The sequence below is a fragment of the Callithrix jacchus genome, chromosome 13 (genome assembly GCF_049354715.1).
Source record: "Callithrix jacchus isolate 240 chromosome 13, calJac240_pri, whole genome shotgun sequence".
In the NCBI taxonomy this organism is placed as follows: domain Eukaryota; kingdom Metazoa; phylum Chordata; class Mammalia; order Primates; family Cebidae; genus Callithrix; species Callithrix jacchus.
The window spans coordinates 50,119,794-50,139,959 of NC_133514.1; the positions used below are offsets into that span (position 1 = coordinate 50,119,794).

General features: G+C 45.5%; 1 protein-coding gene across 4 annotated transcripts in view; it reads left to right on the forward strand.

Annotated features, from left to right (window-relative positions):
- Positions 1 to 5,015: 5,015 nt before the first annotated feature.
- The window catches only part of AFG3L2 (AFG3 like matrix AAA peptidase subunit 2), a 48,522-nt gene continuing 33,371 nt past the window's right edge, over positions 5,016 to 20,166 (forward strand). For 3 of the 4 annotated variants that reach the window (XR_013525698.1, XM_002757031.7, XM_008979440.5), the window contains exons 1-5: positions 5,016 to 5,274; positions 11,688 to 11,787; positions 12,439 to 12,516; positions 16,559 to 16,668; positions 16,808 to 16,960. Coding sequence is in view for 3 of the 4 variants with exons in the window: in XM_002757031.7 (XP_002757077.1) it covers positions 5,161 to 5,274; positions 11,688 to 11,787; positions 12,439 to 12,516; positions 16,559 to 16,668; positions 16,808 to 16,960 (555 nt within the window). In the remaining variant the exon portion in view is untranslated. Of the gene's footprint in view, positions 5,275 to 11,686; positions 11,788 to 12,438; positions 12,517 to 16,556; positions 16,669 to 16,807; positions 16,961 to 20,166 lie in introns of those variants that run through there. The other variant, XM_017963835.5, reaches the window with a different exon arrangement.

The window sequence follows — 20,166 nt, forward strand, 5'->3', positions numbered from 1 at the left end:
GCGTCTTTTGCTTCTTTATGTAAACTTCAGAATTTTCATTTTTTTGGAGGTGCTAATTCAAATGGTCTTGCATTTAAAAATTCTGCTTGTTCATTGCTGGTATATAAAAAAGCAACTGGCTTTTGTAAATTAATCTTGTATCCTGCAACCCTGCTATAATCACTTATTAGTTACAGGAGATTTTTAAATGATTCTTTGGCATTTGTTTTTATTTATTTTTTTGAGATGGAGTCTTGCTCTGTCTCCCAGGCTGGAGTGTAATGGTGTGATCTGGGCTCACTGCAGCCTTGACCTTTCCGGGTTCAAGCTATTCTCCTGACTCAGCCTCCTGAGTAGCTGGGATTACAGCCTTGCACACTACCATGCCTGGCTAATTTTTGTATTTTTAGTAGAGGTGAGTTTTCACCATGTTGGCCATGCTGGTCTCGAACTCCCAACCTCAGGTGATCCACCTGCCTTGGCCTCCCAAAGTGCTGGGATTACAGGCAGGAGCCACTGTGCCTGGCCTGATTCTTTGCACTTTCCACATAGATGATTATGTTATCTGCAAACAAAGACAGTTTTATTTCTTCCCAATTTGTATACCTTTTATATTCTTAACTTATTGTATTTATTAGGACATCCCGTACAATGTGAACAAAGCATGGTGAAAAGGAAACAATTCTTGCCTTGTTTTTGGTAAAACTGTAGGATTGTTAGTGGTGATGCTTCTACTTCCCTTTTTTTTTGAGACAGAGTCTCGCTCTGTCACCAGGACCGCAGTGACGTGATCTTGTCTCCCTGCAACCTCTGCTTCCCAGGTTCAAGCAATTATGCCTCAGCTTCCCGAGTAGCTGGGATTACAGGCATGTGCCACCATGCCCAGTTAATTTTTGTATTTTCAGTAGAGACGAGGTTTCACCATGTTGGTTAGGTGGTCTCGAACTCCTGACCTTATGATCTGCCTGCCTTGGTCTCCCAAAGTACTGAGATTACAGACACGAGACACTGCCCCTGGCCTTTTTTTTTTTTTTTTTTTTTTCTGAGACGGAGTTTCGCTCTTGTTGCTCATGCTGGAGTACAATGGTGTTATCTTCGCTCACCGCAACCTCCACCTCCCGGGTTCAAGTGATTGTCCTGCCTCAGCCTCCTGAGTAGCTGAGATTGCAGGCATGTGCCACCACACCTGGCTAATTTTGTACTTTTGGTAGAGATGGGGTTTCTCCATGTTGGTCAGGCTGGTCTCGTACTCAGACTCAGATGATCTGCCCACCTCAGCCTCCCAAAGTGCCGGGATTACAGGCATGAGCCATTGTGCCTGAGCAGTTTCTACTTTCTTATCACTAAGAAAGTAGTGATCTTATCTGTGTTTTTTTTTTTGGTAAAAATTATCTTTTTTTTTTTTTTGAGACAGAGACTTGCTCTGTCACCCAGGCTAGAGTGCAGTGTCGCGATCTTGGCTCATTGCAACCTCTGCCTCCTGTGTTCAAGAGATTCTCCTGCCTCAGCCTCCTCCCTGAGTAGCTGGGACTACAGGAACGCGCCACCACACCTAGCTAATTTTTTTTTTTTTTTTTTTTTTTTTTTGTATTTTTAGTAGAGATGAGGTTTCACCATGTTGGCCAGGCAGGTATTATATTTTTGACCTCAAGTGATTCATTCACTTAGGCCTCCCAAAGTGCTGGGGTAAAAATTCTTTATCCAGTTGAGTAAGTTCCCCTCTATTCCTTAGTTTACTGAGAATTTTAATCGTGCACGGGTGTTGGAGTTTGTCAAATGCTTTTTTTTTGTTGCATCTGTTGATATGATCATGTGATTTTTCTTCTTTAGTCTATTGATGTGATGGATTACATTCATTGATTTTCTGATGTTGAACAAGACTTTCATATCTGGGATAAATCCCACTGGTTGTGGTGTAGAGCTCTTTTTATACATTGTTTGATTTGCCAATATTTTGTTGAGAATTTTTGCAACTATACTCACGGGAGATATAGGCCTGTATAGTGTTTTGTTTTGTAGGTTTTTTTTTTTCAGTAATGTTTTTGTCTGGTTTTAATATCAGGGTAATGGTCTCATAGAAAGAATTAAGAAGTATTTCCCCACATTAAGTTTCTGGAAGAATTTCTTTAGAACTGGTATTATTTCTTCCTTAAATGCTTGGTAGAATTACTTAGTTAAGCCATCCAGGCCTGGAGTCTCCTTCATGGAAAGGTTTTTAACTACAAATTCAATTTTTTTAATACACGTAGGACGTTTTGGGTTACCTTAAAAGTGAGCTTTGGTAAATTGCATTTCACAAGGAATTTGCGCAGTTCATTGGTCAAATTCATTGGCATATCATATTCTATTTTTATTTTAATACATGTAGAATCTGAAGTCATGTCAACTTTCTCATTCTTGGTATTGGTAATTTGTGTCTTTATTTATTATTATTTTTTGAGTAGGAATTTCACACTCCAGACAGGAGTGCAGTGGCACGATCTTGGCTCACTGCAACCTCTGACTCCTGGGTTCAAGTTATTCTCCTGCCTCAGCCTCCCAAGTAGCTGGGACTACAGGTGCTTGCCACCATCCCAAGCTAATTTTTGTATCTTTTAGTAGAGATGGGGGTTTGTTTTTTTATTTTGAGTGGAGTTTCACTCTTTTTGCCCAGGCTGGAGTGCAGCGGCACGATCTTGGCTCACTGCAATTGTACCTCCTGGGTTCAAGTGATTCTCCTGCCTCAGCCTCCAGAGTAACTGGAATTACAGGCATGCACCACCACGCACCGCTAATTTTGTATTTTTAGTAGGGATGGGTTTCACCATTTGGGGCAGGCTGGAACTCCTGACTGCAGGTGATGTGCCTGTCTTGGCCTCCCAAAGTGCTAGGATTCCAGGCATGAGCCACTGCACCAGGCCAATTTGTGTCATTTTCTTTTTTCCTGATTGGTCTGAGTATTGATCTTCTCAAAGAAACACCCTTTGATTTCATTCATTTCTCTCTCTCTCTTTTACATTTTACTTTTATCGATTTTTGCTCTATCTACTTTCTCTTCTTTGGTTTTTCTTCATTTCCTTTGCCTAGTTTTTTTTCTTTTCTTTTTTGGAGATGAGGTCTTTCTATGTTGCCCAGGCTTGTCTGGAACTCTTGGGCTCAAGTGATCCTCTCACCTCAGCCTATTTCTGATATTGATTTCTAATTTAATTTCATTGTGGTTAGAAAATATGTTTTATATGATTTCTTTCAACATTTTTATAGCCTACAATATGGTTTATTTTGATAAATGCTTCATGAAAACTTGAAAATAATGTGTATTCTTGTTATGAGTTTTCCGTGAATGTCTATTCGATTTAGTTGGTTGATTGTATTTAAGTCTTCTATATACTATTTTCCTAATTGTTTGTCAATTATCAAAAAAAGGATTTGAAATCTCCAAATATAATTGGAAGTTGTGGTTCTGTCAGTCTTTGCTCCATGTATTTTAAGCTTCTGTTAATGGGAACAAATATGTTTACGGTTGTTATATCCTGTTGGTGAATTGACCCTTTAATAATGGTAATTTTAAAAATCCTTCTTGGCCAGGTGTGGGTGGCTCACATCTGTAATCCCAGCACTTTGGGAGGCTGAGTCAGAAGGATTGCTAAAGTCAGGAGTTTGAGACTAGCCTGGGCAACAAAGTGAGACTCCATCTCTACAAAAAAAAAAAAAACAAAAAAAAGTCGAGGGTGGTGGCGAGTGCCTGAGGTCCAAGGTACCTGGGAGGCTGAGGCAGGAGGATCCCTTGAACCCAGGAGTTGGAGGCTGCAGTGAGCTATGGTTGCAACTTGGCATTCCAGTTTAAGTGACAGAGAGATGCTGTCTCTAGAAAAGAAACCTGATCCTCTTCATCCTTAGTGATAGTGTTTTCCCTGAAATTAATTTTGTTGGAATATCCTTGCCCTAAAATCTGTCTACTCAATTTTCTTTTGTGTGAGCATAGTATGATGGTGTATCTGGTTTTCTTTCTTAGTGTTTTATTGGGGTAATCATAGGACTCATCTGGTTTGCATCCTGTCTCTCAAGGATTGCTGTACTTTGCCTGAGGTCTAGTGTCACTAGCGTGGGCGACAGAGTGACAGCCCGTCTCAGAAAAAACCCCAAATCCCCTACCTCCGTTCAAAGTCCTCTCCTTTTCTACTCCGCTGACACGGTACAGGAAACAATGTGCAGTTTCCACTACTTCGAATACTCGACCTGCCCTCCGAGAACCAGTTCCCAGACAGGGTTCCTAGAGCGAACAGGCAAAGCCCCAACACTCCCTGCTGCTTGTGAGTCTTCGCACCGCCCTCCCAGCGGTCAGTTACGTGTGCTTTGGCGTCTGCGGAGCCTAGCACCACGCGGATGATAGAGCTGGCGCTTGGAGGGTCTTTCCATCTGCTACCACTGAGGCCTCCGCTACTTCCCCCTAGCTCCTCCTGGCCGACCCACCCGGCTGCCCAGGCCCTGCAGCCCAAGTTCACATTCAAGCGTCTCCGTTTCGTCCCCGCCTCCAGCCACCACAAAGAAACTCCTCCGTCGGCCCCGCCTCCAGCTCCTGCTCGCGCTCCACTGTCCTTCCTCGGCCCTGCCCCCGCTTCACTATCGGCCCCGCCTCCAGCTCCCGCTGACCCTCCAAGGTCCTTCCTCGGTCCCGCCTCCAGCCACGCCCCTCACGCTACGCAATAGGCCCCGCCTCCAGCTCCTGCTCGCCCTCCACCGTCTTTCCTCGGCCCGGCTCCCGCTTCTCCCTCGGCCCCTCCTCCAGCTCCCGCCGGTCCTCCGCAGTTCTCCCTGGCTCCGCCCCCGCTTCGCTATCGCCCCTCCTCCAGCTCCCGCTTGCCCGGCACTGTCCTCCCTCGGCCCCGCCTTCAGTCACGCCCCACCACGCTGCTCCGTCGGCCCCGCCTCCAGTCACACCCCCCACGCTCCTCCCGTTCTGCCCCGCCTCCAGCCCCCGCGGAGGTTGAGGCGGGCCTGGGAGAGGACACGCCGACGTCACCGCGCTGGCACTGGGCTGGCGGAAGGGACGCCGCGTCGGGAGCGTGGGCTCCGCCGTGAGCCGCGGGTCTGCGGTGCTGCCTGGTGGCCCTTCCTCGAGCCAAGCCCGCTTCCCGAGGCCGCCAGTCGCCACCCGCCCGCGCCTGCGCAGCTCCCGGGGCCAAGCAGGCCACGCCAGCGGCCATGGCGCAGCGCTGCTTGCGGCTGTGGGGCCGGGGCAGCTGCTGGCCCCGCGGCCTTCCGCTGCTCCTTGTGCCTGGCCGCGTGGGCCCGGGCGAGCGGCCGTGCCTCCGGACGGTGAGTCCTGCCTGGGCGCCCAGCGCCCTCCATCCGGCCTCAGGCCCGCTTCCGGCCCGGGAGAGAGGGCGTCAAGGTCACCGGCCCCCGCCCTCCCGCCGCACGCGGGCCGTCCTTGTCGAGGGCCCCGGCGCTCCGCGCTGTCTCTCCACGGGCCCCGGGAGCGCCGGTTCGCGCCCTACCCTGTCTGTGGGATTCGAGTGTAGAAAACGCGCCGCTCCGGTGGAGCCGGGTCTTTGAGCTTCACCCGGGCGGCTGAAGCCTAGAAGGACATGTCGACTTGGTAGCCGTCCTTGTCCCCGCTTTCGTGGCCCGGGAGCACAGAACGAAGGCGTCTGCGATTTTGAGTCAGCAGCACGAGGACGATGTTGTCTAAAGGACAGGTTTTGGAGTCGGGCTGCCTAACCTCTCTGAGCCTCCGTGTTTCCTTTCCGTCTGTTGAATGGGGCCACTGCTGGCATTCCAGGACTGGCAGTATATTATTATTAAGAATGTCACCTTTTCAGAGCAGGGACTCTGTGTTCGTTGCATATCAGGGCCTGCTCCCAGCAGGAGGCTCTTTGTTGGTAGCCATCCCTCTAGAGACACACGGGACCTAATGTGTTTCTGACATAATAGTGTGTTAACAGAACCGTGGCCTTGATCTGTCTCAAGGAAAGGTTCACGTGTTGATTAGTCGCTCACTGTTTTGGTGACACGGTTCCTCAGCCTTGCACTGGTGTACGGGTGGTGGTTGAGGTCCCCGGGTCGGCCACAGGAACCTGGCTTGGCCTGCTAGCCTAGCGCCCCTGAGGAAGTCAGCTAAGCATCTTCACTGTTAGGGGTGGTAGGCCTGGGCAGGGGCTCAAGCCTGTGATCACAGCACTTAGGGAGGCAGAGGCGGGAGAATCGCTTGAGTCCAGGAGTTGGAAACCAGCTTGGGCAGCATAGCAGACCCTCATCTCTACAGTTTGTTTTTTAATATTTATTTGTTTAAGAGACGGGTTTTGCTTCATCGCCCAGGCTGGAGTGCAGTGGTTCAAACATGGCTTACTGCAGCCTCAAACTCAAGCAATCCTCCTGCCTCAGCCTCCTGCTTATCTGGGACTACAGCACCGAGGTTGATTTTGTTTTTGAGATGGATTTTGCTCATGTTGCCCAGGCTGGAGTGCAGTGCTACAATTTCAGCTCATGGCAACTTCCACCTCCCGGGTTCAAATGATTCTCCTGCCTCAGCCTCCTAAGTAGCTGGGATTACAGGTCTGCACCACCACGCCCGGCAATTTTTTTGTATCTTTAATAGAGACGGGGTTTCTCTGTGTTGGTCATGAACTCCCGACCTCAGGTGATCAGCCTGCCTTGTTTTCCCAAAGTGCTGGAACCACAGGGGTGAGCCACTGCTCCCAGCCACTGTGGTTTTTTTCAAAAATTTCTGGGCGGGGCGCCGTGTCTTAAGCCCGTAGTCCAAGCACTTTGGGAGGCAGAGGTGGGTGGATCACCTGAGGTCGGGAGACCAGCCTGACCAACATGGAGAAACCTCGTCTCTACTAAAAATACAAAATTAGTCCCTGGTGGTGCATGCCTGTATCCCAGCTACTCAGGAGGCTGAGTCAGGAGAATTGCTTGAACCTGGGAGGTGGAGGTTATGGTGAGCTGAGATTGCACCATTGTACTCCAGCTGGGCAACAAGAGTTAAACTCTGTCTCAAAAAAAAAGAAAATTTCTGGAGAGATGGGGTTCACCATCTTGACCAGGCTGGTCTCGAACTCCTGGACCGAGGTGATCCTCCTACTTCCTCCTCTCAAAGTGTTGGGATTACAGACCTGAGGCACAGCTCCTGGCTTCTATCTTTATTATTATTTTTTTCTTAAATTATCTCAGCTCCGTGGCTCACATCTGTAGTCCCAGCAACTTGGGAGGCCAAGGCAGGTCGCTTGAGATTCCAGTGAGCTGTGATTTCACTGTTGCACTCCAGCGTAGGTGACAGTCAGACCCTGTCTCTTAAAAAAATGGGTGGGGGAGGGAGAATAATAGTGCCTGCAATATATGACTTTTACTCTTTGAGGCTCTCTTGTCAGTTTTAGATCAATTTCTTCCCTGTGATCATACCAGGCTGCCTCTCCTTTTTCATCTTCCTGCATTGTATCTGTTTCCCTGTTTTGTGAAGCTTTGATTCCTTTTCTTTTTTTTTTTTTTTTTTTTTTGAGACAGTGTCTTGCTCTGGCACCCAGACTGGAGTGCAGTGGTGCCATCTCTGCTCCTGCGACCTCTGCCTCCTGGGTTCAAGCGATTCTGCTGCCTCAGCCTCCCGAGTCACTTGGATTATAGGCACCCGCCCCTATGCCTGGCTAAATTTTGTATTTTTAGTGGAGACAGGGTTTCACCATGTTGGCCAGGCTGGTCTGGAACTCCTGGCCTTAAGTGTTCCACCCACCTCATCCTCCCATAGTGCTGGGATTACAGGAGTGAGTCATCCCACCCAGCCTGACCCCTTTTCTTTTGCCACTAGTGAATATTGGACTCAGACATGCAGTTCCAGGTAGGGATCTGCATTGTGAACTTGCAGTTTTATGTCAGAAGTGTTACCCAAAGGTCTTCCTTTTGAGTGACACTATGTCCCTGTGAATCTCATTCAGATATATAAGAAAGTCCTCTGTGCTCACAGCTATAGCTGATTGATGGGGTTGGGGGGGACTGATATATACTTTCTGGTACTCTCTGAAGATCTGCCTGGTGACACTTGGGCATTACTGTGCTGTCTGTGAGCAAGTCTGATAGGACAGGTTTTCCTTTTATGTTCTTGCTACTGACAGAGACAGAAGTACTGCATTCATGGTGAGGTTCCTGGGGAAGAGATTCTGATGTATTGAGAGATCAGTTCTCTGGTGTGCCCAGAGAAATAAGATCGATGATAAAGCAACTGAAAAGTGCTCTTGTTAAACATAAAGGCTAATGCTCCAAAATGAGGTGCTCTCAACTTAAATTTTGTGAATTAGTCTCTCACATTAGTCCTTGAGTGACAGACACGCAGAGCTTGGATTAGATATGCAGAGGAAAAAAAGTTTCATTGATGATTTCTTTATAGAATACAACCCCAGTGTTAAATTCAGTCACAGTTATTGCTACGGATATTCCATGTCAACACAGTTTGTAAATAGAGCCTGAAAAGGGCTTCTCAGTCAATATTTATGGAGTGCATACAGTGCCCAGTTCTATACTAAACTTCATGGTGATATAAAGACTTGCTTTATATGGTAATATGGTTTGAATATGGTTTGAGTTTGGCCTCACCAAAACTCATGTTGAAATTTGTTCCTGATCCTGCGGTAGGGGTGGGGGTGTTGAGAGGTGGGGCCCAGTGGGAGGTGTTTGGGCCATGGGGGCGGAGCCCTCAAGAGTGTCTTGGTGCTATTCTAAAGGTAGTACGTGAGTTCTGTGAGCTGTGGGGAGACTGGCTTAGTGTCAGGGACTGTAGGTGGTTATGAAGTAGAACTTCCTCATGGCATGTGACTCCTTTGCCATTGACCTTCTCTCACCATATTTTGATGTAACACCTTCTCCTGCCATGTTTTGACCTAGCATGTGATCCTCACTGTAAGCCCAGCACCCTGTTTCTCCTACTTCCCTGCTTGCAGAACTGTGAGCTACATAAACCTTTGTAAATTACCCAGCTCCAGGTACTCTGTTCTAGCAGAACAGAAAGGACTAAGATGTGGTGATATTACTTCTTCATATTACTTCTGCGCCACTCCCGTTCCCTGTACTTAGAGCTTTTGTTTTGTGATATTGTTATGCCATAGTGTAACTGATTTGTCCCATGACTTTCTCCGCTTTGTTTCTGTGCTTCTTAGGGGTTTGGAACTGGCTCTGATTCCCCTTTGGACACCCCAGTGCTTGACAGCACCTGGATTTGTTGACTTGGCCTGGATCTGTTGACTTGTCTAACTTGAATAACATTTCATTTTAATCTACACCCTTAATGGATTTGGCATTGGAAAAAACTCTTTTATGTTGCCTTCTTACCTGTTACCAGTGGTTATTTCATAGGCCAAGTATTCTGGTGGTTGGGGAGAGTGTAACAAAACATAAGCTCCAAAGTCTCCCAAGCCAGTATTGCACTGAGATGAAAACAGTGTTGGTGTTCCTGTCCTGTTTTTTTGCTGTGTAGAATTGTATATTTATTTGAAGTTAAATCATCTCATTCTTTTTTTTTATTGACATTTTTATTCACAAACCATTCTTCATCTTAAGTGTGCAGTTCATTGGTTTTTAACATATTTACAAGGTTGTGCAGCCATCATCACTGTCCTAATTCCAGAACATTTTCAGCACTCCAAAAAGAAGCCCTGTGACTATTAGCAATCACTCTCCATTTCTCTATAACCATTCCCTCTGCCCTAGGCAACCACTAATGTATCTCTCTATGGATTTGCCTATTCTAGATATTTCATATAAATGGAATCATAATATGTGACCTTTTGTGTCTGGCTTCTTTCAATTAATACAGTGTTTTCATGGTTCATCCGTGTGTCAGTACTTCATTCCTTTGTTTGGGTGACTGGTATTATCTTGTATGGGTATACTACATTTTATCTGTTCATCAGGTGCTGAACGTTTGTGTGCGTATTTTTGTGTGGATATGTGTTTTCAGCTTCCTTGGTTGGGGTGGCATTGCAGGGTCATATGGTAACTATACGTTGACCATTTTGAGGATCTGTCAATCTGTTTTCCAACGTGCCTACACCATTTTACATTCTTACCAGCACAGTGTACAAGGCTCCAGTTTTTCCACATCCTCACCCACACTTGTCTGTCTTTTTTATTATAGTGGGTATGAGGTGGTTTTATTTGGTTTTGTAATTTTTATAATTATAGTTTTATTATTTTTTTAAAATAGAAACTGGTCTGGCTGTATTGCCCAGGCTAGTCTCAAACTCCCGACCTCAGGTGATCCTCCTGCCTCAGCCTCCCAAAGTGCTGGGATGGCAAGTGTGAACCACCTCACCTGGCCAGTTTTGTGATGTTTTAACCATAAAGGAGGCAAACGATGATGGATGTCAATCTGTATACACTTCACTTTGAACATTCCCATCTGAATACACAAATTAGCCAGGCATGGTGGTGTATGTCCCTAGTCCCAGCTCCTCTGAAGACTGAGGTGGGGGAGTCACTTGGGCTCCAGGAGTGGAGGTTGCAATAAGCTGAGATTGTGCCTCCGCACTCCAACCTGGGTGACAGAGTGAGACCCTGTCTCAAAAACAAACAAAACACATTCCCATCTCTATTTAAAAGCCACTTACCTTCCTCTCCCCTTGTGGTGAAAATTTTCACTTTGCAAAAGGGTACGATTACTTAAACATTTCACCGCCTGATAGGAATATATCTCCTCAAAGCCTCTTGACATCGACTGCTTTTAATTGTGCAACTAAGAGTTTAATAGAGAGCCTCTTCAGTTTGTTTACATTATGCTTTGATTTACCTAGACTGTATTTACAAACAACTTTTTAGCAACATATGTTATATAAAGCAGAAATGTATCTGTAGTGGGACTTTCTATTAATATGATTTTCACCAGCATGACAATATATCAGATATCTTTAGAAAATGTTGCTGGCATAAGGATTATCAGTGATGATGGGCCCTGACTTATATCATTGAACTAAGATACACTTAGTGTTATGTTTAAAGGCAGCACTGGTCTGTAACTTCAGGCAAATACCTTGTAGTATAATGGATCCTGCAAATGAGTCAGCATGAAGCACACATGCACACTTTACCATGTCAGGGTTTGTCCTTTTATCCTTTTTTTTTTTTTTTTTTTTTTGAGTTGGAGTTTTGCTCTATTGCCAAGCTGGAGTGCACTGTTGCGATCTCAGCTCACTGCAACCTGCGACTCCCTGGTTCAATTGATTCTCCTGCCTCAGCCTCTCAAGTAGCTGGGACTACAGGCATGCACCACCACACCCAGCTAATTTTTGTATTTTCAGTAGATACCAGGTTTCACTGTGTTGGCTGGGATGGTCTTGATCTCCTGACCTTGTGATCCACCTGCCTAAGCCTCCCAAAGTGCTGGGATTACAGGCGAAAGGCACTGTGCCTGGCCAGGGTTTCTCTTTTGAGTGCTACAAATTAAACAAACATCATCAAAGTGAATGTATTGTCACATAATTATAACTGGACTGTAATTTTATATTATGTCTGATTTTGAAATATTCTTGTTTTCTGGAAAATAATATATGTGCCCTGGTTCTTTTGCTGAAATAGTGGCCTAGTGTTAGGTAACCTTAGTCCCCAATGAGAGAGTCATTCTGTGTTACTTTGTAGCCACCTGTGGAAGAGAGAGATCTTTCACCTACTTTATGACCAGGAAATGAAGTTCTTTTAAATTTTTTATCTTGATATAACCATTCTTTTATTTTTATGCGATGTTTCAGCTTTATCGATATGTTACAACTCAAGCAAGGGACAGCAGAAATTCTCTTTTGACAGATGTAATTGCTGCTTATCAAAGATTCTGTTCTCGACCGCCAAAAGGTAAATGCTTAGGTGTGGCCGTAGTGTTCTACATTCTTAGGTTGGGTCTTCTCTCTTTCTGTAACCAATTCCTCTCTGCCTCCTACCTTCTCTCTGATTACAGCGTTGAAGATAATGTCATCTTCAAATGTAACACATTTGGTATTCAAAAAGGAGACTTTTTCCTTTAACACTTCGGGTTGTGAACTCTTATTTAGACTTTGATGTGCTGTACACAAGAAATGTTCTGCTTTTGGCTTGTGCTTTTTTTGTTTGTTTTTTTGAGATGGAGTTTTGCTCTTGTTGCCCAGGCTGGAGTGCAGTAGTGTGATCTCGGCTCACTGCAACCTCCGCCTCCTGGGTTCAAGTATTCTCCTGCCTCAGCCTCCCAAGTAGCTGGGATTACAGGCGCCTGCCACCACGTCCAGCTAATTTTTTGTATTTTTAGTAGAGACAGGGTTTCGCCATGTTGGGCAGGCTTGTCTTGAACTCCTGACCTCAGGTGATCCGCCCTTCTTGGCCTCCCAAAGAGCTGGGATTACAGGCATGAGCCACCACGCCTGGCCAACTTGTGCTTTTTAATGATGCATCAGCTGCTTTGAAAACAAAATGAACCCAAAACCTGATGAATTTTAGTTTGAAGATACGTATTTTTTTTTCCTTTTCTAACAGGATTTGAAAAATACTTTCCTAATGGAAAAGATGGAAAAAAAGCTAGTGAACCTAAAGAAGTTATGGGAGAAAAAAAAGGTACCTTTTGACAAGATTATATTTGAATTTTGTGTTTTCCCTTCATATATGATGGTGATCGTTTCCACTGAACAAAGAAAAGTGTTATCAGGCTGGGAATGGTGTCTCACTCCTGTAATCCCAGCACCTTGGGAGGCCAAGGCAGGTGGATTGCTTGAGTCCAGGAGGTCAAGACCAGCCTGGGCAATGTGGTGAAAACCCCATCCCTACTAAAAATACAAAAAATTAGTTAGGCATGGTGGTATATACTTGTAGTCCCAGCTACTTGGGAGGCTGAGGTGGGAGAATCACCTGAGCCTGGCAATGAGCTGTGATGGCACCCCTGCACTGCAGCCTGGGCAGCAGAGAGACCCTGTCTCAAAAATAAATAAATAAAAAGAAAGAAAGTCACAGTAAGTCCGTTGTGAAGCTGTAGGTTGCAAGTACATATAAAATTCTACAGACCTTATGTTTCATTTAATCTTAATTTTCTGTTGATATTTTCTTTTCATTTTGCAAACTGAGGTAATTTAAGGCCACTTTAGAGATACTGACTAGTCAAACTAAGAATATTTGGTATATTCTGGCACATAATTTAAAGCAGGGAGAAAAGTCTTAGAAATCTAATACATGCAATTTGATACATACTGTGTTTAGGGCAGTGTTTTAAAAATTGCTCTTCAGAGCATTACCTCACCTTAGGGATTCAGAGAGACTTTCTTAGAGCTGGGTACCTGGGGGACCGACCAAGTGAGCTCCAAGCCTCCTGTGCCCATTTCATGAGGGTGGTAGCATTTAGCACCATGTGTTGCATATGTTGGTATTCAACTGGCATCCTAGCATTTTAGGGAAATATAAGGAAAACTATAATTCAGTTCTTTTTTTTTATGAGAAGGAGTCTCGCTCTGTTGCACAGGCTGGAGTGCAGTGGTGCAATCTTGCCTTACTGCAACCTCTGCCTCCTGGGTTCAAGTGATTTTCCTGCCTCAGCCTCCCGAGTAGCTAGGATTACAGGCATGTGCTACCACGCCTAGCTAACTTTTATAATTTTAGTAGAGATGGGGTTTCAATATGTTGGCCAGGCTGGTCTTGAACTCCTGATCTCATGTGATCCACTCGCCTCAAAGTGCTGGGATTACAGGCATGACAGCTGCACCTGTCCTCAGTCCTTGTTTTTAAATGTTCTTGTCATCTGGTTGGAGAGATAAATACATCCCCAAAGAATGCCAAGGAGTGACAGCCAGGGGACACAGGATAGGAGAAGCGCTGGTGTGGGCTGGTGATAGCCCCGGGGTTCTAGATTGGAGTAGTCCCTACAGTTCTCCCAGTGCCTGCTAGGAAGTCTTTGAGTCTTGGTGTGGGGGCCAAGTAATGATAACCCATAGGAACTGTTGGGTGCCTTTTGTGTGGGCATTCCTTTCTCCCTGAGTGGTGCGGAGTTTTGCACAGCTTTAGTGGTGCGCTTACTGCTTGTTTCCCAGTCCTGGGCCTCACTTCGGGTGCTGAGGCTTTTGCACATCATGCCTGTCTCAGACTCCACTTAAGACACAGGTGTAGGAGCTCCTCATGTGCAGCACAGAGGAGTGAATGTGTCATGAAGCCACATGTCACATAGCCACTGAGGATGACCAGGAGGCTGTTACACTAGAGGGGTTGCTTCATGGTCACTGAAGACATCAGAAGTGTATTTGGGCTGGGTACAGTGGCTCATGCCTGTAATCCCAGCATTTTGGGAGGCTGAAGTGGGTGCATCACCTGAGGTCAGGAGTCTAAGACCAGCCTGGGCAACATGGTGAAACCCCATCTCTACTGAAAATACAAAAATTGGCTGGGCGTGGTGGCATGTGCCTGTAATCCCAGCTACTCGGAAGGCTGAGGCATAAGAACCACTTGAACCCGGGAGGCACAGGCTGCAGTGAGCTGAGATTGTGCCATTGCACTCCAGCCTGGTGACAGAGTGAGACTCTGTCTCAAAAAAAAAAAAGTGTATTTGTTGGTCTTTGAGAGATGGAGAAGTGGCAAAAGAAAGGAAGATGTTGGCATCATTGACTGTATCAGTTTGCTAGGGCTGCTGTCACAAAGTATCACACACTGGGTGGCTTAATCAACAGAAATATTTAATGTTGTGGTTCTGGAGGCTAGAAATCCAAGCTCAGGGTGACATCAGATTTTGTTCCTTCTGAGGGCTAGGAGGGTAAGGTCTCTTCCAGGTTTTTAGATGGTTGTCTGTCCGGTGTCTTCATATCATCTTCCCTCTGTGCCTGTCCGTGTCCAACTTTCTCTTACTATACGACCAGTAGTTACATTGGATTAGGGATCACTGATGACCTTGTCTCAATGTGATTATCTCTGTGAAAAACCTTTTTCCAGATAAGTCCTTGTCCTGAGGTTCTGAGGACTAGGACTTTCCCATAAGGATTTTGGGGGACACAGTTCATCATCTGACTCATTTCAGATTCCTGCAACTAGTTTTATGTGGGTATGTAATTTTAGCTTTTTGTCAAAACCGTGGGCTTTGCTGCAGAAGAAACTGTAAACAATGTATACTTTGGGGGAAGTAGGAAAGGGAGTACTTACTTTTGTTTTGTTTTGTTGTTGCTGTTGTTTTTGAGATAGGGTCTTCCTGTTGCCCAGATTGAAGTGCAGTGGTACAATCACAGCTCACTGTAGGCTCAAATTCTAGGGCTCAAGTGATCCTCCTGCCTCAGCCTCGTATGTGGCTGGGACCACAGGTGCATGCTGTGAGATTTGTGTCTCACAGACCGTAGATCATATTGTACCTGGCTAATTTTGAATTTTTTTTTTTTTTGTAGAGGCAGGGTTTTGCTTTGTTGTCCAGTCTAGTCTTGAACTCCTGGGCTCAAGGGATTCTCCTGCTTTGCACAATCACAGCTCACTGTAGGCTCAAATTCTAGGGCTCAAGTGATCCTCCTGCCTCAGCCTCGTATGTGGCTGGGACCACAGGTGCATGCTGTGAGATTTGTGTCTCACAGACCATAGATCATATTGTACCTGGCTAATTTTGAATTTTTTTTTTTTGTAGAGGCAGGGTTTTGCTTTGTTGTCCAGTCTAGTCTTGAACTCCTGGGCTCAAGGGATTCTCCTGCTTTGGCCCCTGCAAAATTCTGGTATTACAGGCATGAGCCACCATGCCTGGCTAGCACATACTTTTTTTTTTTTCTTTTCATTCCTTGGTCATTTCTTTATGAAACATTAATCTTTGACAATAAATATAAGAAGAAAAGCAACAAACAAGAAGCAGTGAATTTGTATAGTGGGTGGGAAACTGCAGGCCAAGGCAGGCTGGAAGTTCCTGTGACTCAGCAGCATGTTCTGTGGGACCGCCAACAGTCTACAGTGGGATAGTACACTCATCTTTTCTTCTTCTCCCAAAGGTCTCACACAGCTTAGATGGGACACTGAATGTGATGACTGGATCTTAATTTTTGCTCTCCGACCATTTTTTTCATCTAGCTCTCTGATTCCACACATTCCAGACATCTCAGTGGATTTGTAATAAACTTTCAAGACGAAGGGAAATTTCTTGCTCATTGTTTGCCTAAAATCTTGGCTTCTGTGCATCTTGTTAAACAAAAAATATGCTCCAAAAATGCCTACAACTTTGGCTACCAAAACTCCTTCAAAGATCTTTGCTAGTGGTTCCATAGTACATACTTTTAAACTTTGAGTGGGGACTGAGGAATTTGCATCCCAACTCTGTCGCTTATTCACTGTCCCCTAACACTGCCACACTTTATCCAACAAGTTACTTAAGCTATACTTTCTCCCTCTGTGAATGGGTATAACAGTCCTATAATTTCTTGGGTTATTGTGCATATTTCATGAGATGATACAAGTATAGCCCTTGGGAGCCTCCCTGATTGGTAAGCTTTGTATTTGTCTTCCTCCTCATAGTGCTTTACTTAGTAACTGATCAGCCAACACAGTGTATTCTGCAGTAAGGCTTTTGATTAAACGGTATAGATGAAGACATTGCTGAGAGAGCTGAAACCTTGCTGTGCTTCAGTGTGTGTTCCAGTGTGTGCTCTTTGTTTATTAACAGAATCAAAGCCAGCTGCTACCGCACGCTCTTCTGGAGGAGGAGGAGGAGGTGGTGGAGGAAAACGAAGTGGCAAGAAAGATGATACTCACTGGTGGTCTAGGTTCCAGAAGGTTTGATCTTATATAGTGTGTGAATTTTGAGGTTACAGTGGTGGTCCAGAGAAGATTGGGAGGCATTATTAGTGTTGGAGGGATAGATCATATTGTGGAATTTTCATTCTTCACAGAACCTGTCTCGCTCTCTGCCCAGGGTGACTTTCCATGGGACGACAAGGATTTCAGGATGTACTTCCTCTGGACTGCTCTTTTCTGGGGTGGAGTCATGTTTTACTTCCTGTTCAAGAGATCCGGGAGAGAAATCACTTGGAAGGACTTTGTCAATAACTATCTTTCAAAAGGAGTAGTAAGTATTTGATGGGATTGGTGGCTGTTGTGGTTCAAAGGTGAAATCCAGCAGATTTAGACCAAAGAAGTGACAGCAGATTAACCTGGCTTGTCCGTTGTAAAGTCGTTACTTTCACTCGGATTTTTCTAATGCTGAGAACTACTGCAACCAGGGAACTCATGTTTCTACGTGGTATCCCCACATTTACCCCCAAATCCTTTTATTTCACTACCTCCTAGAACCAGGTTTTGGAACCACTGCTTCTGACTTTGGTCCTGGCAGTCCTCTGTGCCCTTTTCTCATGTGCCCTCAGCTGCCTCTTCTCTGTGCTGTCTGTGCCAGCCTCTCTGGGCTCTTTGTGGGTCTTTACTGTGTTTAGTCACCGGTGGATTTGGTAGCTAATGAGAGAGTGTCAAGTTAGAGCAGATGGGGCTCTAAGGGATGGCCAGGTGGGCACATGGTCCCTGCACTTGCTCTGTCTGGGCTTGCCCATGTGGAACTGTATTCGCCACAACCAGTGGGAAATAAGTAAGGCCATGTTTCAACATCTTTAAGATGCTATTGATTGTAAGACACATGGTTACTAAGACAAATCTAATAAGATGCTGATGAAATTATGACATGCCATCGAGTTGTAAAATGGATCTCCATTTCTGATGTTAAAATATGAAAAATGTGTGTCTTAGAATTGATGCAGTACAAGGATTAGGCCTGCTGTGTAGCCTTGGGAAACTCCTTAACTTCTTAATACTTGGGTTTTCATCTGTGAAATGGATAAAGTAAGGCAGTATTAATACTGAGGTAGTGTAAAGAATTATGAGTTCTAAAGGTTTACAGAAAGGTAAGGAGTAAGAAATGGTTATCTACTCAGATGGGGAGCTGCTACTGTGCTGAGAGCTGAAGTTGACAGGTTAACTTCAGTTTATGTTTCCCTTGGAAGTTGCAAACCTTCAGTGGACTCGATTTCCAAAAATATTTACATCAGACAGATCCTCCCTGTACCTTTGTTCTGTGGGTAGGGAGATGGGTTCCTGGTGCTTCCTTATGCCATTATCTTCCCAGAGTCTTCTTATCTAGTCAGAATTTTGAAATGTGTTTGTCTCATGAAAGTGAGAATTTTTTTTTTTTTTTTTTTGAGATGAGGTCTCACTCTGTTGCCAGGTTGGAGTGCAGTGGTGCGATCTCGGCTAACTGCAGCCTCCACCTCCTGGGTTCAAGTGATTCTCCTGTCTCAGCTTCCTGAGTAGCTGGGACTATAAGCACGTGCCACCACACCTGGCTAGTTTTTTGTCTTTTTAATAGAGACAGGGTTTCACCATGTTAGCCAGGCTGTACTGGATCTCCTGACCTTGTGATCCGCCTGCCATGGCCTCCCAAAGTGTTGGGATTGCAGACGTGAACCACCGTGCCTGGCCTTTTTTTTTTTGAGACGGAGTGTCTCTCTGTTGCCCAGGCTGGAATGCAGTGATGCGTTCTCTGCTCACTGCAACCTCCGCCTTCAGGGTTAAAGCAATTCTCCTGTCTCAGCCTCCTGAGTAGCCAGGATTACAGGTGTGCACCACCACCCCTGGCTAATTTTTGTATTTTTTGTAGAGACAGGGCTTTACCACATTGGTCGGGCTGGTCTCGTACTCCTGACCTCGTGATCCTCCCGTCTTGGCCTCCCAAAGTGTTGGGATTACAGGCGTGAGCAACGGCACCCACCTGAAAGTGAGGATCTTATATGTGCAACTCTCAGATGTAGTAGGGACTCCCACTCAGAAGCTGCTCAGAAGCAGTGCTTATCGTGTGGGGACTGGGCTGCAACTGTCCTTCTGAATGGGATGGCAGGTCCTCGAGGCGGCTTCTCCATAACTCTAGCTCCTCCTGACCCTCTGGCTCTTTGGCATCAGTCTGCTGTCTCCCTGCAGGGGTCTGTGGGGCAGAGCACTGCCAGTCATTCCTCTCTGACAGAGACTGCCTTTAAGAACAGTTGCTCCCTGATTCCAGCCCCTCTGGGATTGCTCTGGGGCTCCCTTGCTTTCTGTTTGTCATTCTTGCCTCCAAGACTTGCTGACGAAGCAAGCGGTGGGAAGTAAGCACATCCCAGAGGGCTTGTGCTCCTAAATCAGTTATAGTCCTTGGGATGTGGTGTTTAACAGTGTTACTAAGAATCCTACATAGACCAGCCATGGTGGCTCATGCCTGTGATTCCTGCACTTTGGGAGGCTGAGGTGGGAGGATCACTTGAATGTAGGAGTTCAAGACCAGCCTGGGCAACACAGGAAGACCTCATCTCTACAAAGAAATACAAAAAAATTGGCCACTTTTGGTGGCTTGTACCAGTAGTTTCAAGGAGGCAGAGGTAGGAGGATCTCTTAGGCCCAGAGAGGTTGAGGCTGCAGTGAGCGATGATTAGACCACTGCACTCCAGCCTGGGTAACAGAATGAGATCCTGTCTTAAAAAATAAAAATAAAAAAAGAATCCTGTATAATTAAGAGATTCAATTAAACAAGCTTAAACTGTTTTATATTTATAGAGTGACAAAAATTAAAAAGTCTTATACTACCTAATGTTGGTAGGTTCTGTAGAGCAATAGTCTGTGTGCTATAGAGCAATAGTAATATTTTGCTCATGACAGTGTTAATTTGGGAGCCATTTTGGAGAGCAATTTGGCAATATCTAGTAAAGCTGAAGATCCATATACCCTGCAACCCAGCCTTAGTGTGTCTATAGGTATGTATCCTGGAGAAATTTTTTTAAGATGTACCCATGAAGGTAGGTATGGGAATGTTTATAACAGCATTGTTTGTGAGAAATATGTAAAAGCTTAGCTGTCTATTAATAGAAGAATAGATCAGTAACTTGGATGTCGTCATAGCATGGCATACCCTGCAGCATGGAAGTGTCAGCTTGTGTAGACTTCACATACGCAATGTTGGAGGGAAAAAGAAAGTGGTAGAAGGATACTTATATATAAAACAAGACTATTTTGAGATGAAGTCTTGCTCTGTCGCCAGGCTGGAGTGCAGTGGTGTAATCTCGGCTCACTGCAACCTCCGACTCCCAGGTTCAAGCCATTCTCCTGCCTCAGCCTCCTGAGTAGCTGAGATTACAGGTACATGCCACCACACCCAGCTAATTTTTGTATTTTTAGTAGAGTTGGGGTCTTACCATGTTGGCCAGGTTGGTCTCTATCTCTTGACCTTGTGATCTGCCTGCCTCGGCCTCCCAAGGGCTGGGA